We start from the raw sequence: 27,975 nt of genomic DNA on the forward strand, positions 1-27,975 counted from the left end.
CAAAGCCTCTCTGGATATTTTTAGACCAGTCTTCACACTCGTTCCAGAGAAATTTTCCCAGAAATAGATGTCCCCGTACGGTCTCCAGAAGTCTGACCCAACGAACAAACCCTCCAGTGAGAACAGTCTGCTTGTGCCCTGCCACACCCACGGTGACCTGCCGTGCCCTGTACACCTGCGTCTTCTTGCACCTGGACCCACTATCACCGCTGAACAGGTAGGAAAGCCGTTCTTGTGAGTGCCAAAGCTGGAGGCAGAAATTAACTCCTTGGCAGCAAGTTGCCTTTAGCATATGGCGCTCAGGATGGTCAACTACATCCTGAAGTCTTCAGACACTTCTCCACAGCTGTGACCACTGACTAGTCTGCTGCTCTGAACAAATGGTCCTCTCTCACGAGGACGATTACCGCGTCCTCCTCGCCTGTCTCCCTGCCCTCTACCCCTGGACTTCCCATCCCCGGTTATCCTGGAAGAATAACACTTCCTAAAATCTAGACCCGTCCATGCCCCATTTCCCCGCACTCCCCGCAAATACCACCCGCACACACATTATGGAGAGAGAGGATAGAGTCCTAACTCCTCTGCTCATCCTGCAAACGTAGTGCGTCCTGTCCTGGTCGACCCTCCCTCCAGCCCCAGCCCGAGTCTCCTCTCCCCCTCCCGGGGACCTCCCAGTCCAGCCACGCCATCCTTCCCGGGTGCCCTCGCCAGCTAGCAGACCAGGCACGCCCACCACTCTGTGCCCCGACACGGGCTCTTTCGAGAGGAGGCAATACCTTTTTCTTGGTCTGAAAGACTGCTTATCCCTTGGACCAGGTGAAGTTTTATTCCATTTTAATGCTTTTCTCCAAGCCGAACTTTAATTTTATTCTTATCGAAAGCGTGCCTGCACACAGTTTTACAAAGCTTGAGATGAAAACAAGCGACTTACTCTAATCCTGACGACTCCCGGCCCTTGGTGGAGGGGATGTCTGCTCCCCCCTTGTCTGGTTTCCGAGAGAACGGTTCTCCCCAGGAACGCTCCTGGTCCTCACTCCACTCCGAGAAGATGAAATGAGATACCTGATTTGTGGCAAGAGCCATTGCTCTCTGTCTGCTGAACTGACTTAATCACTTCACTGAAGGTCTCAAGCATGAAGAATTCAGGCTTGCCCCTTCCTTCTCCTCCTGCCGAGTGGCTGGGGGTGGCCTGGAAAGGACTTTGTGGCCTCCAGCTCGCCTTTGACAGATTGTTCTGCAGCGTAGACTGTGGTCTGGGACGACGCCGCCGGCTCGCACGCCAAGCGACGCCCTCCTCCTTAGCCCGGGTTAGTAATGAAGGTGATTGATCCTCTGTCCGCCGGCTCCTTTGTCATCCTCTTCAGTTGGTTCAGAACTTGACCGAGGAAGGAGATTAGGGCGTCGTGGCCTCCCCTCGAAAGCCCCAACCGCGTCCATTATCCTCATGGATCCCTGTCTCTCTGGGACTGACCTCCACAGTTCTAAGTCACACACTACATCTTGCCCATTCTTTTATTTTAGAGCAAGTCTGCTGACCTCCAACAGCAGCAGGCAGGGGCGCCCCCTCTTGCCTCCTACCTCCCCGCACGGCCTCCCTTCTCCACCTTCCACAGCGGCCCATCGACGGTCCAGGCGTCAGCGGTCAGGACTGGGCAGCTGCTGAGCCCATGGATGGTCCAGGCTCCAGCGGTCAGGACTGGGCAGCTGCTGAGCCCATGGACGGTCCCAGCTCCAGCGGTCAGGACTGGGCAGCTGCTGAGCCCATGGACGGTCCCGGCTCCAGCGGTCAGGACTGGGCAGCTGCTGAGCCCATGGACGGTCCAGGCTCCAGCGGTCAGGACTGGGCAGCTGCTGAGCCCATGGACGGTCCCGGCTCCAGCGGTCAGGACTGGGCAGCTGCTGAGCCCATGGACGGTCCCGGCTCCAGCGGTCAGGACTGGGCAGCTGCTGAGCCCATGGACGGTCCAGGCTCCAGCGGTCAGGACTGGGCAGCTGCTGAGCCCATGGACGGTCCAGGCTCCAGCGGTCAGGACTGGGCAGCTGCTGAGCCCACCGACGGTCCCGGCTCCAGCGGTCAGGACTGGGCAGCTGCTGAGCCCACCGACGGTCCCGGCTCCAGCGGTCAGGACTGGGCAGCTGCTGAGCCCACGGACGGTCCCGGCTCCAGCGGTCAGGACTGGGCAGCTGCTGAGCCCACCGACGGTCCCGGCTCCAGCGGTCAGGACTGGGCAGCTGCTGAGCCCACGGACGGTCCCGGCTCCAGCGGTCAGGACTGGGCAGCTGCTGAGCCCACGGACGGTCCCGGCTCCAGCGGTCAGGACTGGGCAGCTGCTGAGCCCACGAATGGTCCCGGCTCCAGCGGTCAGGACTGGGCAGCTGCTGAGCCCACCGATGGTCCAGGCTCCAGCGGTCAGGACTGGGCAGCTGCTGAGCCCATGGACGGTCCAGGCTCCAGCGGTCAGGACTGGGCAGCTGCTGAGCCCATGGACGGTCCAGGCATCAGCGGTCAGGACTGGGCAGCTGCTGAGTCCATCGACAGCCCAGGCTCCAGCGGTCAGGACTGGGCAGCTGCTGAGCCCATCGACGGTCCAGGCTTCAGCAGTCAGGACTGGGCAGCTGCTGAGTCCATCGATGGTCCAGGTTCCAGCGGTCAGGACTGGGCAGCTGCTGAGTCCCCTCTGTTCTCACGCACTTTTGTTTCTCCTGGAGTTGATCATTACCACGTTATTCAATTTACCTGAGTGCCTATCCTCATTTAGCTAGACATTCTGGCAGCAGTGAGTTCTTCTCAACATGTTGGAACCAGCAGCTTATCTCTTTTGATGGAGCTGTTCTTCCTTCCCGCCCCCGACACCCCTGGGCGGAAGGACAGCTCCCTGAGGGTCCCCTACTCAGTCTCCCTGGGGGATTCCCTCATCTGTCGTCTACAGGGGACCCCCTCCTCCCAGGGTCCCATGACGTTCCCTGTCATTGTGCATATTCTCACCCACGTGGGACGTCTGCTCCAGGGCCTTCCTGAGACTGGGTGTAGGTGGGGAATTGAGACCTGAAAGAAAGTCTTGACTCCATCATCAACATGATCTGTGGTTTGGTGAGGCTTACAATTCTCATTTAAAAATTAATTTTTCTTTAGACTATTTAGAAATTCCTTGTCTTCTAGCTTCCTGAGAAGACCTGCCGTTTCCCCCCGTAAAGTCTTCTCTTTCTTCCTGATACTCTGAAACATCACCCCCCTGTGAACTCATTCCACTGAAGCCCGTGTTCTTGAATTATTTCTCGAGTAACTTTCTCTTCTCTTTACTTACTGTTCTCTTTTCTTGGAAGTGTTATGATTTGGACATTAAACCTCCTGAGCCGATCATGAACTTTCTCATCCTTTTCTTTTTCCTTCTTTTCTTTTTTTTTTTTTTTTACATTTAAATCATTTTTTATTTTTTAATGACAGTTGATATACGCTATTATATTAGTTTCAGGTGTTCACCCCAGTGACTAGACATTCTGTCACTCACGGAGTCATCATCCCGATAAGTCTCGCATCCCCATCTGACAACAGACATCGTTATTAAAATTCTTTTTTCTTAGTCTCTATTCTTTTGTTATTTTGTTTTACTTCCTGGAAATTTTCTTTAACTATAGCTTTAAAATATTCTACTGAACTAAATAATTTTTCATTCTCTGGTTGTTCATTAATAAGAGATTTATTTATTTATTTATTTATTTGCATTTCATTTTCACGTCACCCTGTGACGGACTGATGTGATTTTGGTGACTTTCCCCCCATTTATTACTCCCGCTGCTTTGTCCGAGTTCATTCCCTTCGGTTGCCTTCCAGTTACGACCTTCACATGAAAAGTTCTCCGCAAGGTTGAGCAGCCACGGAAGTGTGCTCATTTTTTGTGAGTAGATCATGAAAAGTTAATTGGCTACTCTGTGCGCGTGAGCTGGAGAGATCCAATGTATGGTGACAAGGAGGCACAATGGCTTTTTTATTCGGGGACCCTCAGTTGTCAGGGTCTGTGGGTCTTTCATCTTCAGCCAGTGAGGACACCAGAGAGATGCCTCTAATCTGCTTGGGCAGCGTGAGCCGGCCTTCCTGAATTCCGAGGGTTGCGTGTGGAAGGGGGGCTGAGGTCACGCCGATGGGTGGACATCTTGTTGGAGGGGCCCCTCCAGCGCAGCAGCTCCAGAGAGTGAATCTCAGATCTTCTGCTGGATACGGGGTGACGTTGCCTGAGCTTAGGGGTGGGTAGAGGAAGGGAGAAGTCTATCTCCCTTCTGCCAAGACTTTAAACAATTTCCTTCTTCTCAACCCCACCTACACTCTCACCGCTCTCTTAGAGATGTGATGGGAATCTCTGATTCTTGAGGTTCTAGAGCTCTGAGGAAGGGCTTCCCCTTTCCCCACTGGCAGACTCTTGAGTTCACCTGATGCCAGTGGTGACATCAGGTGACTCAGTGACTCCGTCCGTCTTGTCTCCATCTCTGGTGTTTGTGCTGTCAGTTGGCTCTTTTGTCCTCGACATGCTCTTTGTGTTTGTGGCTTTGTGCTCACTCACTCTCTTTCCTGCCATCTCAGCGTGGCTCTCTGAGATAGATGGCCGAGGCAGACGCTGGGGTTTATCCGCACTGCCATGTCGAATCTAAGTCCTCACATGCTCCACAGCCCCGTCCACGGCTGACTCATTACTGTAACTGTTTACCACAGCTCCCCAGTTCATCGAGAACTCTTTGAAGGCCAAGTTTACACCTCTCCTCCACCTCCTAGTCTCCCTTTGCACTTAGCGATGTGTCGTTAATGTCCATTAAATTGAATTGAACTCTAACTACACCTCAGGAGCCATAGAGCCAGAAGCTATGTGTGACGGACAACACCCTGTTCTCGGGCCCAGGTCATAGCATCCTTCTCTGCCTTTGGAAGACAACAGGGTATATGACAGGATCAGGACCTCGGAGTTTCATGCTGGCCTGGTTTGTACCCCAAGTCTTACAGATTCCCAGAACCTTGGTTGTCATGCCTGCGGAATGGGTCCAGCGTCTACTTGTGAATGCTTTCTGATACTTAGATAAGATAACATCAGTAAGAGGGCTTGGCACACACAGGGACACAATGAGTGTCACTTCTTTTCTTGTCATCCCCACTCTACAAGCGGTGAGAGACTCAGACATGTCAGGTGTCTCACCAGCAGTGACAATGGGAGTGGGGACAAGAGGAACGCCGGGCTCCCCACGCCTCCCACAGGCTCTCCCCGCATGCTCTCCCCAGAGTCAGCTCTCTGCACAGAAGCCAAGTTCAGCACCCTTCCTTGGCGGTGGCACACGGCCACTGGGGGGGAGGGGAGAGTGCAATCCTAAGGACAACCCCAATCGACAGCTTTATGGCTTTGCTGATAGCCGCGCTCTCAGGACACCACGATTTCCTTTCCTTCTTCCTGTTAAAGACTCGTTTTTCACAAGCTTTGCGCAGACTGTGCTGATATCTAAACCCCACCCCGCCCCCTGGAAACAGCCCCAAACCCCCATTTGCAAGTTCACTAACTTATATTTTTCTCATTAAGAGGAAGGGAGGGGAGTATTTATTCAAGCTGAGTGAACCAAAGAGAAATTCAAGAACTATGCTGAGGGCAGTGGAAGGCAGGACCTTCCTACAGGAGGGCAGCTCGCAAAGCAATGCCAACAACAATGGTAACACAATCAAGGATCGTGAGTGTTAAAACGCCGTCCCACGATGATCTCACTCAGTTCTCAGGAAGGTCCTGCAAAGATGACAGAGTGAGTAGGAGTGGAGAGGGGCTGGACTTGGAGCCCAAACCTCTGGGTTTGAGTCCTGGCTGCTCCACGGGAATGTGAACTTTCAGCTACACAGCATGACTTGGGTCCAAAGGTGAAGCCGATTCCTCTGTGACCTCTGCCCTGCCATGCTGGCGGCCACATGATAGGCAGTGTGGTCTGAGCCTTGCAGATCACAAAGCCTGCATGTCGGAAAGCACACACATCATCTAATTGTCTTCTTTAGAAGTAACCCCCATGGCCAGCCTCACAGAGGCGCCAGACTGGCTGGATCAGGGGCCTGTTGGATAGGGCTTACTGATGACATGAACTTGGGGAGGCACCCAGCCCAGAACTACCATGGCCGAGATGAAGAAGAGTAAGGATTTTTCCCAGGGACCCCCACCCCTGGATTTGCGGTTCAGTGCGATGTGTTCATCATCCCACTTCCTGTGCATGGGCATATGGAAGACTACATTTCCCATCCTCCCTTGCAATTGGGTTGGGCACCATGTGACAGAGGCCAGGTCAGTAGAATACAGGCAGAAGAGATGTAAACTACTCCTGGGCCTGGCTGCTAGGGTCTGTCGTGGTGATCCCACCCACAGCCCACGGTGATGGAAAGCCATGAGGGGCTGTGGTGGGCGGAGGGGCAGCTTAAAGGACAGCTGCTAAAAGGAAGCATGTGCCCACCGGTCTACACCAGAGTGAGGAAACATTTGTGTGCAAATCATTTAGAGGTGGAGGTGTATTTGTTACTGCAGCTCAGTCTAGCCTTGCTTGACTAATACGCGAGGACCTGGAGAAAGGCATGAAGAGACTGTGTGGGCAGAGGGTCCCCTGTGATCACTCTGCCCCCGTTCTGTGACCACCCTCCTCAGCATCTGACCCCTGTTCACCCTTCAGGTCATTATGTAAATGTCTTTCTTCTTCCTGAGGCTGCCTCACCACACACACATACGCACACGCGCACACACACACACACACACACACACACATGCACACACACACAGACTGACCATATTACAAGATTTAGAGGCAGACTTTCAATTTGCAGGCTCTTTTTCAATGCAATTACACAACTATTTATGTAAATATTGTTTCTATGTCGGCCCCACAATAAAAATGGATGCTTCGTGATGCCGGGAATCCGTCTCGTTCATGGTCTGTGCCTGGTGCTGACACCCAGCCCGGTACTGATCCGGCTACCCTAGCAGAGTGGAACTGGGTTGCAAACAAAAATCATGCAGAATCTTATTTGTAATAAAAGAAAATGTTAAATGCACATTTACTGCTTCTCAGGATAATTGTTAATAAACTGCATATATTTATTCCCATTTGAGGAAGTCTTGTCCTTTTTCAACAGTCAACTGTATTGAGGTATAGCCCGCATAAAACCAAATGCACCCGTTTAAAGCATTCAGTTAGATGCATAGTGATAGATTAATGTACCTGGGTGGCCACCACCACAATAATAATAAAAAACATTTCCATCAGCCCCAAAACTTCCCTGGTGCTCTGTTACCCCCAGTCCCTCTGCCCCAGCCCCAAGCAACCTCAGCTCTCTCTTCTGTCACAATAGATTAGATTTGTTTTCTGGAGATGCATAAAAATGCAATACCAAAGTGTATAATCTTTCGTGTCTGGATTCTTCTGCTGAGCCTGTTTTTGAGATTCATCCGTGTGTGTATACATTTCAGGGGTTGAAACGTTTTTATTGGTAAGCAGTGGTTCCAGAGCATGAATACACTAAAATTTATTTATCCGTTCTTTTTTCCCCCCATCTCAAGAACAGCTTTATTGAGATATAATTCACATACCCTAAAATTTACTATTTGGAAGTGTACAGTGGAGTGGTTTTTAGTAGAGTCACAGAATCGGACGAGCAGCACCGCTCCCTGGTTTTGGAAAACGCTGATCACTTGCGGGGAAGCCCGCACCCATGAGCAAACATCTCTCCTTCTCCGGCCCACCGCCAGCCTGACAGTCACCAATCTACTCGTGGTCTCTGTGGATCGGCCTGTTCTGGAGATTTTATATAAATGAGATCGTGCAACCTGCAGTCCTTTGTCCCTGTCTGATTCCACTAAGCCCAGTGCGTCAAGGTCCAGCCAGGCTGTAGTGAGTGTATCAGGACCTCATCCCTTCCCATGGCTGAATAACAGTCCTCTGTGTGCACGGACCACCTTGGCGTTATTCATTCACCAGCTGCCAACACTGGGTTCTTTCTGATTTTTTTTTCTTTTATAAATAATGTTGCTATGAGCATTTGTGGACAAGTTTTTGCAGTGACATGCTTTTTTCAATTCTCTTGAGGGGAGACCTAGGATTTGAATTGTTGAGTCAAATGGCAGCCCTCTCACGTTTTGAGGAACCATCACAAACTTTCCAGAGTCTTTGTCACTTCCCATGTCCACCAGCGCCATGTGAGGTTCACGGTGCCCCCCACCCACACCCAGGGGGGTATTTCTTGTTCACATTGTTGATCATGACCATCCTGGTGAGTGACACATGACATTTCACTGTGGGTTTGCCTTGCAATTTCCCCGAGCACCAGTGACACGAGCCATCTTTTCACGGGCTCAATGGCTAGTTGAATCTCATCATTGGAGAAATGTCTGTTCAGATCCTTTATCCATTTTTAAATTGGGTTGTTTGTCCTTTTATGGCTAAGTGGTTAGAGTTCTTTACATATCTGATGCTAGACCCTATCAAATTCATGATTTGAAAAAATGTTCTCACATTCTGAGGGGTGTTAACATCTCAATAGGTCCAGTTTAGATATTATTTTCTTTGGTTACTTGTGCTCTTATGTTCACCTCCTGATGGATAATTGGGTTGTTTCCAAGTTTTGGCTTGTGAAAATAAAGCTGCTATAAACACGAAGATATGGGTTTCCATGTGAATGTGTGTATTCACTTATTTTTGGTAAATATGTAGAAATGGAATTTCTAGATTGCTTCATAAGTGTATGTTTAACTTTCAAGAAACTGTCCAACTGCTTTTCAAATTGTTGTAGCAATGTGCATCTCACCAGTGATATTCTGCCTGCTCTGCGTCCCTGTCAACACTTTATACTGTCTGTCTCTCTAAATTTAGTCATTCCGATGGGCATACCGAGGTCTCCCATTGTAGTTTATTTCAACTTTCCGGATGTCTAGTAACATTGAGCATCTTCTCATGTGTTTTTTAGCCATTCATATGTCTTTCCTTGGCTGTGTGTCTGTTCAAACCTTGCCCATTTGTATTGACTTTCTTATCTTGTTATTGAGCTAAAGAAGATTTGTATGTCCTTATTACAAGACCTTTGTCAGCTATATGTACCGTAAATATTTTCTTTTACTCTGCATCTTGCCATTTTATTTTCTTAATGTTTTTCAAAGAGATGGTTTCAGTTTCAATGAAGTCCAATTTATCGATATTTTCTTTTACAGTTGGTGCTTATTCAGGCCCTACGTAAGAAATCTTTGCTTATCCCAGCATGGTAAATATTCTATACTGTGATTTTGTCTAGAAGTTTTGTAGTTTTTACATTTGTATTTAAGTTTATAATTCATTTCAAATAAATTTTTTGTTACTAGCCTATAGTTGAAGGTCAAATTGTATTTTTTTTCCTATATGTACACCTAGTTGTTTCAATGCCATTTGTTGAAAAGACTATTCTTTCTTCCATTGAATTACCTTGGTTGGCATCTTTGTAAAAAAAATCAATTGGATTTATATGTATGGGTCTATTTTTAGATTCTTCATTTTGTTCAATTTAAATACGTATTGTTACACTAACACCATACTCTCTTGATTAGTTTTGATTTGAAATGAAGGTGGAGGAGGTGGAGTGTGTGCCCAACTTTATTCTTCTTTTCCTTTTTTAAAAAATAAATATAGTTGACATACAATATTATATTAGTCTCAGGTGTACAACACAGTGATGTGACATGTTTATACCTTGTGAAGCAAACTTCTGTCACTATACAAACTTACTGCAACGTTTTGGCTCTATTCCCTATGCTGTGCGTTCATTCCATGACTTGTTCCGTGAGTCGAAGTTTATACTTATTCTCCTTTCCTCTGAGCAGTCTGAATTCCATACACATCTTAGAATCAGCTTCACGGTTTCTATTTTAAAAAGGGATTTTTTTGATCCAGATGGAATCTGTAGATTCGCTTTGAAATAACTAGCGGTGTAACAATATTGAGTGTTCTATTTCTTCAATACTGTATACCTAATTGTGTTTCCAGGCCATTTGCAAATAAAGTTTTGTTTCTTCCTTCTTGATATGTGGGCTTTTAGTCCTGTTTTGTTTGTTTGTTTGTTTGTTTGTTTTTTGCGTTCTCAGACTGGCGAGGACTTCTAGTACAATATTGACCAACACTGTGGGACTGGGCACCCATTATCAATTTTAGGAGAGGATGTTAGCTGTACAATTTTCATACACACCCTTTATCAAAATTGACAAATTTTATTTCTGTACCCAGTCTGTTGAAAGTTTTTATCATGAATTGCTGTAAAATTTCATCTAATGTTTTTTCTGCAGCTACTAAGAAAATCATATTTTTCTCCTTTATTCTTATAACGTGGTATATTAATCGATTTTCATGTGTTAACCTTTTTGTATATTCATTCGACCTTAGATTCCTGGAATAGACCCCATTCGGTCATGGTATATTCTTCTTTTCACGCATTGCAATTTGATTTGCTAATATTTTCTTAAAGATTAGCACTATCATTTGGTGCATAAACACTTAGGGTTATTTCTTTTTCTTGATGAATCTGGCCCTGTGTTGTCATGACATGTTTTCTTTTTTCCCAATAATAGATACTTCCAATAAAGTCTACGTTTCTGATATGAATAGAGTCGCTCTACTTTTCTTTAGCATTTGGAAGGAATGGGTGCTGCCATTTTGTAAATGATCTTTGTCTTTATATTTAAAGTTGGGTTCTTCTAAGTAACATACAAATTTTGTTTTTTTTAAAAAAAATTCAGTCTGACAATGTTGCCTTCAATTGCCCTGTTTCTACCCCTTACATTTAATGTAGTGATCCGTGCAGTTGGGTTTAAGTCTATTCTCTCGCTATTTGTTTCGTGTTTGTTCCATCTGTTCCTTGTTCCTCTCTCCTTTATCCCGGTCTTCTTCCATGCTGGGGTTCTTAGGATGCCATGTGATCGCCCCCATTCGCCTCTTACCTCTGTCTCTCTGTGTTTCTCTGTGATTGAGCTGGTGTGTACAACATGTGTCTTTATCACACCCCAACTTCACAAAATAATATACCAATTCATGTGAAATGTGAAGAGAAAAAAAAAACAACACCTGTACAGATTTTATTTCCCCATCTCATCCTTTGAGTCGTTATTGTCAGACATTTTACATTTTTAGTTTAAAAAAAGGACGTATTTTGGCCCTGGCCGGTTGGCTCAGTGGTAGAGTGTCGGCCTGGCGTGCAGAAGTCCCGGGTTCGATTCCCGGCCAGGGCACACAGGAGAAGCGCCCATCTGCTTCTCCACCCCTCCCCCTCTCCTTCCTCTCTGTCTCTCTCTTCCCCTCCCGCAGCCAAGGCTCCATTGGAGCAAAGATGGCCCGGGCGCTGGGGATGGCTCCTCGGCCTCTGCCCCAGGCGCTAGAGTGGCTCTGGTCGCTGCAGAGCGACGCCCCAGAGGGGCAGAGCATCGCCCCCTGGTGGGCAGAGCGTCGCCCCCTGGTGGGCGTGCCGGGTGGATCCTGGTCGGGCGCATGCGGGAGTCTGTCTGACTGTCTCTCCCTGTTTCTGGCTTCAGAAAAATACAGAAAATATATATATATATATTTTAAAAAGGACGTATTTTATGACCCCTCCGCATTGCACTGTTCCTACGTTTGTTTTGGTGCATCCTCTTTTAAACACACATCGGGAAAGAGATGTGTTCCCCACGGTGCAGCCGCCAGCACTGCCCCCGTCTGTGCAGGGCTGAGCTTCCACCTGCTGTTGTCTCCTCCCGCCTGAGGAGTTTCCCTCAGCAATTTGGCAACGAAGTTCTGCTGGCCACGTACGTTCTCGTCTTCCATTGGTCAGAAGGGGTTTATGCTGACTTTGTTTGTGAAGGATAGGTTCACTGCGTATAGAATTCTAGATTGGCAGGAGGTTTGTGTTTTCAACACTTGAAAGATACCATTTTTGCTGTTGTAATGCCAGGGGCCGCCATGGCCTCGCAGGTTCCCACTGGTTTCGGGCAGGAAGTAAAAGAACGGTGGAGCCAGAAAATGGTGGGCCATGGTTGGAGGAAAGCCAAAGCGCCGAGTGACTTTCTGCTCCCATCCTGAGGAAGTGCAGGTCGAGACCCAGCTTCCGTGACTGAAGGCAGTCGCGTCCAGGGAGAGCCCCAAGGATGTGGACGCTGGGCCCTGCTGGAGCTTTCTGCAGGTCAGGAATCAGAGAGCAGATGGTGTGGTGTTATGTCTCAGAAAGGGCAAGAGCAATCTAATCAGTTTTGCAAAACTAAGTAATAAAATTGCACACTGTATTCTGCTTGTTAGTTATGCAAGATGATATATTTCTGCTTAATAAATTGGATAGCTGATCTCTCCAAGGCACCTCAATCCTGGAGAGATTGGGGTCCTCCACTTGCAGTATTGTTGCTGCCTCATTCCTTTGTGGCTCCTCTTCATGAGACCCTGAATGACAACATCAGGCCATTCCATGTATGAAAGGCTTTTAATGGCAGATGAGCAAACAGGCAGAGAAGACCAGTTCCCTTTCTCTCAGGGCTCCCAAGCCCCGACTCACCTCTCTGGGTTTACCAGACTCATTCTTCGGACTTACAGGGACTCACAGGCCCCCCGCCAGCCTCTGCACTCTCCAGCAAAACAGGCTGGTGGTGGGAGGAATACCCCTTCTCCGGCAAACAATAGCAAACAATTGCCCCTCCCCATGGAGGCAGGCGATTGGCAATTTTCAATCTGTTACCCTGAGGGCAAGCACCCGCAGAGACTACACACACACACACACACACACACACACACACACACACACACACGGCAAGCACCCGCAGAGACTACACACACACACACACACACACACACACACACACACACACCAACAACAACTGCCTTCTAGCTGGCTTCCATCATGACAAGAAGTTGGTGGTGTTCTTATCTCTGCCCCTGGCTACATTGTGTCTTTTTCTCTAGCTGAGTTTTGGATTTCCCTTCCGTGGTGTGTCTTGGTGATGCTGCTGCTGCTGCTGCTGCTGGTGCTGCTGGTGGTGGTGGTGCGTGTGTTTACTCTGCTTGAGGTTTAATAAGATTCTTGGGTTTCTGATCATTTTTAAAAAATAAAATTTGGGGAAAAAAGTATTTGCCATTAGATTTTGCCACAATATCTTTCTGTCTTCTCTGCCACCCCACTTTACGTTCTAGGGCGGCAATTACCGGACATCAGACCCCTTGATGTGACCCCACAGGTCACTGAAGCTTTGCTTATGCATTTAGACCTTTTAGTCTTTGTTCCATTCCAATGCATTCCAGTGCCGTGTCTTCAGGTTCACTGACCTTTTTTTCCTTTGGTGCCTAATCTGTCATTAATTCTGTCTGGTGGAGACTATTGCTTCAGATATGGGTTCTCTTGTTCGGTTCAAGGGGTTCCACTCAATTTTTTAAAATAGTCTTCACTCCTGTCCGAATTACTTGCATGTTTTGTATTTCATACCCTTGAACATCTATCACATTTTATAATACCTCTCCTTGTCCTGCCCGGTCATCCCATCATCTCTGCTGCTTCTGGGCCCCTTTCACCGAATTGTTTTTCCTTCTGGTTAGGGGTCAGGACTATCTATATTATTTGAACCTTAACTTCTTAATAAAAAGAATCATAACCCCATGAATCTGATGTTCTTGAGCACCGGGTCTTGTTCTGTTCTTTTGAAGAGTTTTGGGCTTTCTAGGAAGCTGACGCTGTTACCCGTAGATTATTTTGAAACCTTTCAGTTCTTGTTTTTTGGGGGGTTCTTTGGGGATAGGAGGCTACTTTTACTTTGGAGTTAAGTTGGCCCCCACGGATTCTTCCAGGGTCTGTAGTGAATGTCCTCTGCATTCAGTGACGTCTTCCCATTGTGGCTGGAGGTATCTCTGAGATCCGTGCGCTCCGGGGTGATTCGTTTATACCTCCTTGTCCTATACACATGCATCCTGGCCTTTAGCAAGACTCCGGGGACCGCCAGGCAACCTCTAGAATGGTTTCTCTGGGAAGGTCCTCTCTCCGTAACTCTGCCCCACACAGTCCAGCTACTTTGGCCTCTTGGATTCTGATTGCTATCCATTCACCTCGATCAGATTTCCGGACTCTGGCTGAATTCTTTCCCCTTCTGGTCCTGCCATCCAGACGTCGTCTGCTAGCGGCAGTCCTGCTGAACGGCAGGTCTCACCTCGTCTGCTTCCCTTCCTCTGGGCTCACAGTTCTGCACTGTCCGGGGTTCAATACCTATAACGAGGTGTTTCATTGATCTGCAGGGTTTTCTGGTTCATTTTTTCATGACAGGAAGGTAGTTCCAGACCATATTATTCCCTCAGGACCAGAGGTGAAGAGGGGAGTTTGGTTCCTCATCACGGGTGAGTCATATTGTCCTCTGAAGACCTGTGTGACCATTCCCACTTGAGTTCCTGTCATTAGTGAGAGGTCCCTTTACCTGGTGGGCCAGTTAGTGCCGGTCAGACTCAGGTGTGAGGGCCGCAGTGTCCGTGTACACACAAACTACTGTTCTGTGAGGATCAGTCAGATTGCATCGTGGTGTCTGCCCAGAGCACTGGCTGTTGTAAAAGCGTGTGGCTCAGGATGAGGTTTCCACATCACCGCGGTCACCAGCAAACTGTCCGAGTTACAAACAGCCAGACACTGCACATAACAGGGTTTCAGTGTATATGGGTGACCCCGACCAGAGAGCATCCTGGGCTCCCGCTGAACCTTAGCACGTACCCACTCTAGGCAGCGTCTTCTGTCTTCACACTTAGGTTCAGAGAACCTTCTATTCTGGAAAACACTGCTTTCATGTTTACGGAGCCTGCCCCAACCCCGCCCCCTGCCCCAACCCCGCCCCCTGCCCCAACCCCGCCCCCTGCCCCAACCCCGCCCCCTGCCCCAACCCCGCCCCCTGCCCCAACCCCGCCCCCTGCCCCAACCCCACCCCCTGCCGCAACCCCACCCCCTGCCGCAACCCCACCCCCTGCCGCAACCCCACCCCCTGCCCCAACCCCACCCCCTGCCCCGGAGCCTTAGTTCAGAAGTGTCTATCAATTCTTGACCTTTGCTCTTCAGTTAAAAATCATCATATTCCTGTTTAGGAGTCTCAGAAAAATTTAATCTTTCCTCATTAAGATTACAATTCACAAACATCTGACTAAATTCCTACTATGTGCCTTTAAGCACACCAGACACACGCCCCTTTGATGGGTCACAGGATTTTCACAAAAGCTCTGGGAAGTAGGTTTTGCTCCAGGCATTCAGCCAATAAAGATAAAAGACTCAGAGGCCAAGTGACTTGTCTTATTTAAATAGCTTTGATACTTATCGGTTTCTTCCTGATTTATGGTTAGTCAAATTCAGTCCATGGGGAGACAGTCCTTTGCTGTGTGACCTTTGGGAAAATTCCTTATGTTCATTGAACTTCAATTTCTTCTTCCACAACACATGGCTAACTTTACACACACTGACGGGTTGCAGTGAGGACAGAAACAAGGTGTTGTGTGTCAGAACGCTGGCAAGCGTCCCGACAGGGGTCGGTGGGTCCCTGTGCCCTAGCCCTCCCCTTCCCACTACTCCCCTTCAGCCCAGTGCCATCAGCCCCTCCAAGACTGGGCCGAAGAGGGTGATGTCTCAAGTATCTGCTTTCCTTGCAAAGCTCCTGTGACGGCTGTAAGGTCAGTGGGCAGAGGGGGAAGGTCACGTGAGGAACCAGACCCGGGAACTTGGGAACTTCCGCTGGAGCCGCCCGCACCCATGTGCGCCACAAGAAGCTTCCCAGGAGTCCTTTCGAAAAGAGCGCCTGTCTGCCAGCCACTGAGATTTCGCCTCGTCATATCCACCTTCACCCTGCAGACCCTATGAATTTCCCCCACGCGGATTTCTCCGTGAGACTTCTCTGGCCCCCCGTCTCGCGGACCAGAGGACGTCGTCCGGGAAGCGCCCTGAATAATGTTTTATTATTCCACACTTGGTGGCTACGGCCTTCCTTATTCCTCGGTGGGGAAAAATACCTTACATTTGGTGCCGAAACCCGGGATTTTTCCCTGCCGAGGAAGAAGGAAGGGCGTAGCCACCAAGTGTGGATAAGCAAAGGCTTTATTTAGTACAGAGCATCCCACCCTACAAGGTTCTCTGGTCCGGGGTACAGGGGCCAGAGAAGTCGCATGGAGAAATCCAAGTGGGGGAAATTTATAGGGTCTGCAGGGTGAAGGTGGATATGACGGGGCGAAATCTCAGTGGCTGACGGACCGTTGCTCTTTTCCAAAGGACTCCTGGGAAGCTTCTTGTGGTGCGCTGGGTGTGGGCGGTTCCAGCCGAAGTTCCCGGGTCTGGTTCCTCACGTGACCTTACCCCATGGCCCACCGACCTTACAACGGCCTGAAGCATCATAAGAGCACAGAACAATCTGGTGGCATGAATTGCCAGGACAACTCCATTTAACAGAATAAGAAGGCAGTGCTAGGGTCACTGGGGGCCACTGGAGGTCCAGGCGCCCTCCCTGGGAAGTGGAGGTTTAAGTGAGTGGCAGCTGCCCCTGGAAATGACCTTCCCTGGGGGGCCGGGTCTTGCTGTGGGCCCCAGAAACTGTCTTATACGAGCGATCTTAGCAACCACATGCAGTAGGTGGTAGTGTTTCCGTTTCGGGGGTGAATCAGTGGGAGCTCAGGGTTGGAGTGACTTCCCCAAGGTCACGGAGCCATTGGGCATCAGACCAGGTCTGTGCGACTCTAACCTGCCTCTTTATTTTTAGCTGTGCTCTCATGCTTCAAGCTCCCCTGGAGGAGGCAGCTGCCACCATCTGGGGGCGCTGGGGGCAGTCCACGCGCTACAGCTCCAGCAGAGGGGGCGCTGAGAGTCAGGTTCACACGGACTCGTTGCCTGCCGGGCGCCATCTTTATTTGCATCGCAATGGATTGAGATGGGTATTATTAGTGGAGAAGGAGATGGAGGCTCACAGTGTCCAGCAGCACACTCAACGCTGCCCAGCCAGTGTGGACCCAGCTCTGGGTGACTCCCACCCGGCGAGAGGCTGCAGGGTCCAGGGGCTAAGCGTCCAGGCTCTGAAGCCCGGGCCGCGAGCCTGGCACCCCGCCTCTGCCCTGGGTGACCTTGAGCAAGTGACTAGACTCTCCGGTGCTTTTGCTCACCTCCCAGGAGGCTGGGGCTGCTGAGTCCTCCCTCGTAAGGTTACTGTGACATGGAAACAGGTTCACAGTACATGGGGTTTCCGGCGGCCAGCCTGTGGCAGGAGCCTTCATAAATACCAGCCTCTGCAGTCACGCCCACCAGGCCGGGCTGGGTGATCAGCGGGAACCAGAGCCTGTCGTGTGGGCCCCGGGGAGCGAGAGAGCGGAACAGAATCGTTTATCTCCGAGCTCAGCTGCGTCAGCTCCAGTGGCTCTGGGCCCTTTTCCACCTGGGTGGAAAATGGGGTCCTCCTGGGAGCACGGTCCCCTGATGATGTCTTTCTTTATAGCTGCTCAAGCAGGACAGAAAGGAGCCGCTCGGAAGGGCAGGGCAGGGCGGGGCCGTCCTCTCTCCTGGGCCTTCTGCCTGGGCTGTTACCAGCCAGACCCGGTGACTGTGACTTCTGGTGGGTGAGCGGGGCCAGCAAACCAGCCTGCAGAGAGCGCTGAGCCCCGTGGTGGAGGCAGCCCCCCGCCGGGCCTGTCCTGCCTGACCGCCCAGTGTGTCCAGTCTCCTGGATACATGCCGCTACCCCGGGGCCAGGGGCTCGCAGTGGGCACTGCAGCGTTCTGGGCGGGCAGTTCCCCACTGGAGGGCGTGTCCAGCACATTGCAGGGCGCATGGTGAGCTCGTTGTCCATGGCAGGTGAGAACAGGACACTCACATCACTCCGATGTCTGGGGGTCAGCAAGGACACAGTTTAGCCTGTCCCTCCGTGGAGGATTCACAGGCTGCGGTCAGGGGGTCAGCGGGCGTGTGTGCTGCTCGGCCACTCAGCTGGGGAGATGCCACGTCCTCCTCACTCAGGATGTCGGCAGGGTGCACCCCTGCCACTTCCTGAAAGTCACCTTTAGACGATGCTGACAGCTCCTTGCCATGTGCCCTTTGCCCAATGCCTGCTTACGTCATCAAGCCAGCGGGGGGCTGGCTGAACAGTCTGGTTATGTAACCTAATCACAGGCGTCACAGCCTGTCACTTTTACTGTCCTGTGTCTGTTAGAAGCAAGTCACCTTTCTGCCCACACTCAGGGACGACAGTCCAGAAAGCCACGAGCACCGCAGTTCAGAAATCCGGGGCCGCCTGAGACTCTGCCCAGCCCTCCGAGGACAGGCGGGCCCCCAGCTTTGCAGCAACCCACTGCGGGGCTCTCAACAGAGCGGCATTCCACGTGGGGTCCTGGCCCTGAGCACCTGGCCCGTCCAAAGCCTGTCCTTCCGGAATCTCACCACCTCCAGGAATCCATCTGTGAGCCTCTTGAAGGGAAACAGTCTTTCTCCAGGAATGCTTGGCAGGCAGTGTGCTGGCTTCCCTGCGACCCGCCCTGAAGTCAAGGTCGCGTCTCAGTGGCAGCCGTGGGATGGGAGGGGAAATCTGAGTTCTCCACTTTCCAGGGAGGTCTGGGAAGGAGCAAGCCAACCTGCAAACGTACCTATTACCAGCGGCACTTGTGTCTTTCTCTGCCTTCACCGCCGTCTCCTTCAAAGGCAAGGTCTTACCATCTTGGGAAAATCACTTAGCCCACTGTGATAACCATTGCTACCATTTATCCAGCCCTCCTTGTGTGCCAGGTACTGGACGATGTGCCCGGCATGCTTGATTGCATCTTAATCCTCACAACAATGACTAAGAGGTTTTAACACATTCCAGGAGCTGGGAAGCAGAGGGGTGTGAGCTGACCTATAAAACAGGAGGACGCTGGAGTGCGGACGCTGGCAGCGGGCTGCAGCCGGGACCCCACCCACCGCAGTGGTGGTGGGGAGGGGAGGGGGGAGGTTCCGAGGCAGCTGGGGTGAGGAGCCAGGCTGGAAGTGAGGTGGTGGCATTTGCAGGTAAGACAAGGCCACTTGGCAGACCCTCCCACACCACCACCACCCACCCACCCATGGGGTCTGAACACAGGCGTAGGCGCCCACCCCAGACACAAGCTAACCCCTCCTGGGACCAGCCCCACAGGGAAAGCCAGAGCTGGGCAGACCCCAGAAGGAAACCCTTTCCCTTCCAATGTGAGGGGAGTCCAAGCCCCCTGCTCTGTGTTCCTCCCCGCTCCACACAAAGCCCAGGATCAGAGCTCATCCAGGCAGAGCGCACCAGAGGTGGGGGCTCGCAGCCCCGCACTCCCCTCCCGTCTGCACTGCTCCGGGGGAAGCCAGCAGCACGAGAGACCCCCAAGAAGACGGACACCCTGAGAAACACTCCCCCCCCCCCCCAGAGGAGACGGCAAATTCCCTGAGCACGCCTGGAAATACTCCAATCAGCACACTCAGAGATGCTCAGGGGGACATCGGGCCCATAACATTGAAGGACAGCATGCTTTGAAAGGGAACAGCCTAGAGGCACAGAGAGGGTCTGAAATTGGGTCCCACCTTTTAGGAAAAACGAGGGAGGATGAGAAAGCAGGGACAAGAGCGTCTCCGGGAACACAGCGCGAAGGACAAAGCGATGGGAATTAGGGGCAGAGAGGTGAAGGACAGAGAAGACCACCTCGTGGAGGCCGGCGGCCAGAGACAAAGCGGAGGAACCAGCCGGGGGCAGAGGGCGGAGCCGGTCGGCACAGCCAGAGACCCTCTGAGCGGCAGGGACGGCCACGCCTCACCTGAAGGGGCCTCCTGCCAGCGCCAGGCGGGGAGACTGCGAGGAGATTTATAGCAAGGCGAGTCATCGTAAAATTGCATAACACCCGAGATTAAAAAAAAAAAATCTTAAAACCTTTCAGAGAAGGGAAAAAGGTTACGGACAAAGAAACAAAACATAAGTGGACCGGTCACCAGCAGTCGCTCACACAAATGTGGCCACGCCCCGACCACCCTGTCGGAGTCTCAGTCTCAGACCAGTGGTCGACCTCACACACCCAAGGTTACCTTCTCGATCCACTTCTCTGAAGAAGTGACTTGAGGATACATGCTAGGAAAATGAGAAAGATATTATTATTATTATTATTTTTAAAGAGGGCATGAAACCTGAAAAAGGAGAAAATAAACCCAAGGACGAAAGCCAACGGCATGAGGACGGCAGTTTGGAAAGATGGGGAGAGTCGGGTCACCTGTCTGACGCACTGACTTAATTAACTCTCGGGAGATTCTATCGCCATACGCAAGATAAAACCCTTTGAAAAAAAATTTTTTCATTAAAATCCATCGGGCGACATTGATTAGGAGAACTGTGTACGTCTCCTGGGTTCGAGCCCGTGCCACATCGGGTGCCCATGCCGCCGTGCCTGCCCGCCCCAGGCGGGTCTCCTGGCACCACTGAGTGGTATTGTCCCCCTCACCCTCTCCCGCCCCTCCCTCTGGTCAGCACCGTGTTGTTGTCTGTGTCTGGGAGGCTCTGTTTTGTGTGTTTGCTCTTCTGCTCATCTGCTGCTCCCGTGTGCACATCCACGTAGGAGTGAAATCCTACGGTCTTCTTCCACATTAGCTGTTGTGGGATGGATGATCGCTGACCCGTCGTTGACACAAGCATTCTGAAGCCATTATTATTATTATTTATTATTATTACTACATGGCACAGAGTACATTGCCAATGTGGAAAGACAGGAACACGAAGTGAATAAAGACGACCGAGCAGCGTGTGCCGTGAAATTCCACCCCGCGCGTGGTCAGGGTCAGCTACCCGTAGTAACAGAGCCCCCAGGTCTCGGTGGCTTGGCTCATTAAGGTTTATTTCTCACTAACAGGAGTCACTCGGTGTCATTTTTTCACACGGTGAGGCTGCAGTTGCTGGTCCCAGGCTCCTCCCTGTTGGTGGCTCCTTCCTCCTCTCGGTCCCTGCCCTGAGCTCTTGTCATTCCACGAAAGAACAGTGGGCACCTGATGACAGGGCGTGGCCTCCATGGGAGGGGTGATGGGCCAGGACCGGAGCACCCACACGTCACCCCCAATTGATCTGGGATTTCCAGCCTCCAGATTTCGTGAGGAAATGAATTTCCATGGGTAAGCTGCCCCGACTTGACTACGACAGCCAGCCAGCCGGCCGGACTACGGCTTGAAGAATTCATCGACCTCAGGGAAGTCCAGACTTGGGGGAGTTGACGACCCTGGGAAGCTGGAGGGAGCTGTGGGCAGGAGAGGGCACTTTGAGGAATGAGTGCTCTGATGCTGTGTGCAGTCTGTTGGACTTTACCTGGAAAATGAAGTTTAAACACATGTAGGAGGATTTGTGAATTGGAACGTCCGCCTCTCGGCTTTTTCGGAAAGGGGGGTGGGTGGGTGAAATCAGCTAAATCAAGGAAGAAAACGTGTTTGCCCTATTTGGGAAACATAAGGATATATGTCGAGTCTGGGTCCCCCCGAGGTTAACCCAGCTGCGGCAGATGGATGTGGCCCTGTTTCTGTTCAGCTGGCCAGCTCCGTCTGGCCCATCATCTCAGCGTCCACCTCCTCTCAGGGCTCGTGTCCAACAAGAACACGATGCTCACACTCATCGGGAAAATCACAAATTAATAGCGGATGCGATGACATTAAAATTCAAACTTCGTGCCACAAAATGACAGCTTAAGCACAATTAAGAGCAAACAACAAGCTGGGAGAGGATTTCCCGGCCGTGTCTAGACCAAAGGGTTAACAAGCTAACGACACGAAACATTGTCAGAAGCGCAGACAAAACCATCACCCACGCAGAGCCAGACACAGGGCACCGACCCGAAACTCACGAGTGGATTTAAACAAATGCTCAGGACACAAATTAAAAAAATAAAATGTTTACATTCATCAATAATGGAACACCTGCTGATCTGAGCAAGAAGACACGAGCTTCTACCCAAAAGTTTGCAAAGATAAAAAGACAAGACACTGCCCAGTCTTCGGGGCAGAGGGGTCAACCTGCCCGGCCGGCCCAGGGGGCCGTAGAGATCAGCATGCCCAGGGGAAATGGGCGCTCTGAGAACAGGCTTGCTTTTTCATCCCAGGAGTCCACTGGAGGAGCTCATCCTGAAGAAATAGCCAAAATGAGTGTTCAAATGCACATCACAGCGGTTTCATTCATTCATTCACAAAATACAGAGAGAGGTCCCGCGTGCCTCAAGACCTGGGCAGACAGGAGAAGCGGGGGCGGGGCGGAGAGCCCTGGCCCAGGGTCCGAGGCCAGTGGACACAGGGTAAGGAGTGTGTGGGGTGGGCGGGACGCGGTCCAGGTGAGATGTCAGGGCCACTGCAGGAACTGGCCCGGGGCCTGAGAGCAGGCCTTGTGCACAGGGACCCGCGGAAGGGAGGCTGCGCTGCGGGCTGCCCTCGGGCACCGGTCCTCTTTGTGGGAGCAGCCGGACAGGAGGCCGCGGAAGGATCTCACTCCTTCCGGGCAGAGAAGGGGCGTAAGAGGAGCCCCGTGGAGGCGGGGGCAGCGAGGAGCCTTTGGGGGCCGGGTGCAGGAGCTGAGGACAGCCTGGACCCCGTGGGGGTGGACACCGAGAGGAAAGAACAGGGCAGAAGCCGGGGCAGCGTGGACACACCGTGGGCAATGTGTCCATTCCCAGGCGAGTGCCGCAGACACGGCTAACGGAGCTGAGGACAAACAACCGCGTGTGTGAGCGCATGTGCGTGCAGGGGTGCCTGTGTGTGCAGGTGCGGGCGTGCATGCACACGTGTGTGTGTGTGTGTGTGTGTGCGTGCAGGGGTGCCTGTGTGTGCAGGTGAGGGCGTGCATGCACACGTGTGTGTGTGTGTGTGTGTGTGCGTGCAGGGGTGCCTGTGTGTGCAGGTGCAGGCGTGCATGCACACGTGTGTGTGTGTGTGTGTGTGTGTGTGCAGGTGCGGGCGTGCATGCACACGTGTGTGTGTGTGTGTGTGCGTGCAGGTGCGCCTGTGTGTGCAGGTGCGGGCGTGCATGCACACGTGTGTGTGTGTGTGTGTGTGTGCATGCAGGTGTGCCTGTGTGTGCAGGTGCGGGCGTGCATGCACACGTGTGTGTGTGTGTGTGCAGGTGCGGGCGTGCATGCACACGTGTGTGTGTGTGTGTGCAGGTGCGCCTGTGTGTGCAGGTGCGGGCGTGCATGCACACGTGTGTGTGTGTGTGTGCAGGTGCGCCTGTGTGTGCAGGTGTGGGCGTGCATGCACACGTGTGTGTGTGTGTGTGTGTGTGCATGCAGGTGCGCCTGTGTGTGCAGGTGCGGGCGTGCATGCACACGTGTGTGTGTGTGTGTGTGTGCAGGTGCGGGCGTGCATGCACATGTGTGTGTGTGTGTGTGCGTGCAGGTGCGCCTGTGTGTGCAGGTGCGGGCGTGCATGCACACGTGTGTGTGTGTGTGTGTGTGTGTGTGTGCGCGCGCGCGCGCATGCACAGAGGGTCCCGGTATTGATTTGTGTGAGAGGAGGGCGAGCTAGGGAGGCGAGAGGGACCCCCGCTCCAAAGCCACGGGGTTGGTCTTGGCGCTCTGCAATTAAGGGTGATTTTCCCTCCATTGTTTGTTCCCCGGGGTTTCTGCACTGAACAAATATTGACTGAGTATTTTTCTAGATGTGTTATGAAAAGATAAAAGCAACGTACAAAGGCTTACCGTTCCCTACTTTGCCGGGTCCAGACGTCCGGCTGTCTGGCCTCCCTCCTCACGAGTGGGTAGGCGGCTCTCCACCTGTCCACCAAGTGTGCCAGCCCGGCAGGACGTAACCTGGCGGGACTGCGTGGCCGTGGGCCCTCCCAGGGGCGCGTGGGAGCCACCGAGGGTGAAGAGGGGCCGTGTCCTCTGGGCGCTCAGGCCAGCGCGGCCCCTGCAGGCCCCGAGCAGGAGTGCGGGGCTGTCGACCGGACACTGCAGAGGAGCCCTGGGTTGGACGTGGAGGAAAGCCGTGTGTCCTGGCTGGGGGAGGCCTCAGCAGGGCCAGGTGGCCTCAACAAGGAGGCACGGTCGGGGCCCAGGAGCAGGAGACTGGAGCAAGGATGAGGAATTAGGACCCAGTAGTGACAGTGACTGCAGTGAGGGGGGTGAGGGGGCAGAGACCACTCCCGGTAAATACTGAAGATACTCTGAATGAGGTGGGGCAAGAGGTGGGACCAGGAGAGGACAGACCTCGGTGCCCAGTGCCATGACCTCTGGCCAGTGAGAGGACAGTGACAGGGGCCCTGTGCAGTCCCAGGGGAGGGTGAATTATTATGCTCGGTGGAGGAGGGGGCGTTGGCCAGGCCGGCACCTCCTGTCCCCGTGATTTTCGGGTTGGGTGGATGAGCAGGGCCCACTCAGGAGGGCTCTCACCAGGAACAGGAGGTCAGGGGTTGAAGATGCGGGTGACTTCTTTACCACGTGGGAGTTCCAGGGCCAGGCAGGGCGGGAGGAAGGCTGCAGGTGTGGGCTGCACCTGAGCCCTGGCCTCCCTTGGGGAAGTGCCTTAGCTCCTGCACCCGGCCCCCACAAGGCTCCTGGCTGCTCCCGCCTCACCTCCACGGGGCCCCTCCTCCGCCCATTCTCTGCCCAGAAGGAATGAGACCCTCCCGCAGCCTCCCGCCCGCTGCTGCTCCCACAAGGAGGACCGGCGCTCGAGTGCTGCTGGGGGTGGAGCGGGCAGATGAGACGAGGGTCCTGGAGAGGAAGGGCTGATGACATCTCAGGGAGTGACCTGCGGGGACAGCGACAACAGAGGAGGGCAGGGAGCCCTGGGTGTGGGAGCTTCTGCCTGGGCCTGACCCGGGACCCCCCCCCCCAGGGTAGGATTCTCGCAGACAAGCTGCTGGCCTTGCAGAGGATGAGGCCCGTGCTGACCGGAATCCCACTGGGGCCAGCCTGCTGGGAGAGGGCTGGGAACGCCAGCCCAGGAGCCCCGCTGACGGCAGGTAAGTAGACCCCACAGAAAGACGGAGCCGCTTCCTGCGGGGCAGTGACATGAGCAGACGGTTTCAAGATTCCCCGCAGTGCTGGGCGGGGAGGAAGGGCTGGCCCAGTGAGCTGGCATGGGGCGCTGAGGGCTTAGCCGGGGGGAACATCGGGGACGGTGGGCTCCAAGGCCGAGACCCTGGCTGGCCCGTTGACTGTGAACCCAGAGGGGCCGTGCGCAGCAATTCAAGAGAGGACAAACCCACGAAGGGGGTGGATTTGCTTGACGGTAGGTGCAGACAGTATTTAACCGGCAAGTGAGACAATGAAACATGTAATTAGCAGATGTACGGCACGGGCTGCCGGGGACTGCGATGAGAGGCACTAAAACACGGCCAGGATTAGCAGCCAGCCCGTCCGGGAGCTGGGTGGAGGGCTGGCCGGCTCGGATGGGGACGGGGGGCTGGGAGGAAGCTGGGGCTCCACGGTTAGACAGAGAGGTGTAAATCCCAGCTTCGGCTTATGACCGAGGGCCGTGTGGCTCAGTGTCTCATGCCTTCATTTCTAAAATGAGGCCATTCATCGTGCACACCTCGGCGGGTGGTTCTGAGCAGTAAAGGAGAGGGAGAGTGTTATTTAGCCTACTGCCGAGCTGTGCTTGATTAATGCGGCCGTGGTTGATACTACCATCACGGACGCCATCACCGCCGTCATCATTGCCATTGTTACCATCAGTATCATTGTCCTATTGTTCTTTTTCTTTTGTTTTCCTCTCTTGTTCTTGAAGCATAACGGACGTAGAACCTTCTCTCTGTGGCTAGGGTGCTCCACCGTGGTTTCACGTCTGCACGTGTTGAGAAGTGATCATCACAGTAAGTCTAGTCAATGTCAGGACGTCGGCTAGACTAGGGTCACAACTCAGACACAGCAACGTGGGGAGGACTGGCTGGACAGAGACTGTGGCCACATTGGAAACAGTCGTGACCTTGCTGTCACCTACGACCTCTTAGGCTTGTAGGAAAGGTATTGGCCACCTGACTGCTTCTCCTCTCTGCCGGACAGACCTCACCCCTCGACCTGATCACTCGGTCTTCGTGGAGGGTCTGCTCCCAAGCACAGAGGTGTGGGTTTCTGAGGAGCACCCGACTGCCTCCTCTGGGAAGCCTTCCATGATCTCCACTGCCCAGCTCAAGCCGTCTCTCCGTGCTCTCTCCGGCACGGAGCGTGGGGCTGTGCTTCTGCGTCACTGTTATTCATGGACTGTTCCCACCTCTCCAAGGACAGGATCCACCAGGAATCCCCCTTCGTCCCATTTGCTGCCTCTCGCTCTGGGTCTTGCGATTTCAACAGACATCTACTGAGCCCGCGCCCTTCCCTGGGTCCTTGCTGGGCTCTCAGAGTCTGGGATCCACTCGCTCTCTTAAACAGCTCTCTCCATGGAGGTGCCAGTACCCTGTACATGGGAATGCAGACGCAGGAGGTTGGGCAGCTGACCCAGGTCACGCAGCATAGACGTACGGTGAGGACAGCGGGGTGGGGCTGGTCACCGACGCGGTGACATTCCGTGCTCTTTCAGGGAACACACGCTGACCTTCAGGGAGAGGAGCACCATACACAAGCAGCCACGTTGTCTGAAATGACACGAGGTATGTTCCGCCCAGAACGCTTAGAACCCTCCGTGCAGCGTGTTCACGGGGGCAATTGCTGCGCTGGGCGTGGGCCTCCTGCAGCTGCTGAGAGCGTGGCTGGGCTGTGGAGTTACGAGCAGGAGCCAGGAGCCAGGTGCCCCGCCAGGGCACTGGCTGGGTGACCCTGAGCACTTCCCCTCCTCGGGGCCTCCACACCCCCACTCTGCACAGAGTCTGCACAGAGCAATGTCCTTCACATGCCGGCAGCCGTCCCTCAGCCCCAGGATGTCTTTCTGCTTCTGGACCCTCTGCTCATGCTCTGCACAAACCAGTGCAGGCCACATGTCAGTGTCCCCAGAGCCCTGCTGACCCCCACAGATCCCTCCTGGCTGAGCCACCGGGGCTGCAGGGCACCGACCCCCACAGATCCCTCCTGGGTGAACCACCGGGGCTGCAGGGCACCGACCCCCACAGATCCCTCCTGGGTGAACCACCGGGGCTGCAGGGCACCGACCCCCACAGATCCCTCCTGGGTGAGCCACCAAGGCTGCAGGGCACCGAACCCCACAGATCCCTCCTGGGTGAACCACCAAGGCTGCAGGGCACTGACCCCCACAGATCCCTCCTGGGTGAACCACCGGGGCTGCAGGGCACCGACCCCCACAGATCCCTCCTGGGTGATCCACCAAGGCTGCAGGGCACCGAACCCCACAGATCCCTCCTGGGTGAACCACCAGGGCTTCAGGGCACCGACCCCCACAGATCCCTCCTGGGTGATCCACCGGGGCTGCAGGGCACCGACCCCCACAGATCTCTCCTGGGTGAACCACCAGGGCTGCAGGGCACCGACCCCCACAGATCCCTCCTGGGTGATCCACCAGGGCTGCAGGGCACTGACCCCAACAGATCTCTCCTGGGTGAGCCACCAGGGCTGCAGGGCACCGACCCCCACAGAACCCTCCTGGGTGATCCACCAGGGCTGCAGGGCACCGACCCCCGCAGATCCCTCCTGGGTGAACCACCAGGGCTGCAGGGCACTGACCCCCACAGATCCCTCCTGGCTGAGCCACCGGGGCTGCAGGGCACTGACCCCCACAGATCCCTCCTGGCTGAGCCACCAGGGCTGCAGGGCACTGACCCCCACAGATCCCTCCTGGGTAAACCACCAGGGCTGCAGGGCACCGACCTCCACAGATCCCTCCTGGGTGAACCACCAGGGCTGCAGGGCACCCACCCCCACAGATCCCTCCTGGGTGAGCCACCGGGGCTGCAGGACACCGACCCCCACAGATCCCTCCTGGGTGATCCACTGGGGCTGCAGGGCACCGACCCCCACAGATCCCTCCTGGGTGAGCCACCGGGGCACCGACCCCCACAGATCCCTCCTGGGTGAACCACCAGGGCTGCAGGGCACTGACCCCCACAGATCCCTCCTGGGTGATCCACC

The 27,975-nt window shown here is 53.4% G+C and overlaps 1 protein-coding gene across 1 annotated transcript; it reads left to right on the plus strand.

Moving 5' to 3' along the window:
- The first annotated feature begins 67 nt into the window (after nucleotides 1-67).
- On the plus strand, nucleotides 68-27,921 carry LOC136398604 (collagen alpha-2(IV) chain-like). Its single transcript, XM_066372775.1, has 9 exons — nucleotides 68-217; nucleotides 1,614-2,649; nucleotides 12,931-13,010; nucleotides 18,165-18,410; nucleotides 23,797-23,994; nucleotides 24,794-24,920; nucleotides 25,963-26,124; nucleotides 26,562-26,682; nucleotides 26,907-27,921. The coding sequence occupies exons 1-9, from the start codon at nucleotides 68-70 to the stop codon at nucleotides 27,919-27,921; spliced, it is 3,135 nt and encodes a 1,044-aa protein (XP_066228872.1).
- Nucleotides 27,922-27,975: the final 54 nt, after the last annotated feature.

Source organism: Saccopteryx leptura, chromosome 3 (assembly GCF_036850995.1).
Source record: "Saccopteryx leptura isolate mSacLep1 chromosome 3, mSacLep1_pri_phased_curated, whole genome shotgun sequence".
Taxonomy (NCBI): Eukaryota; Metazoa; Chordata; class Mammalia; order Chiroptera; family Emballonuridae; genus Saccopteryx; species Saccopteryx leptura.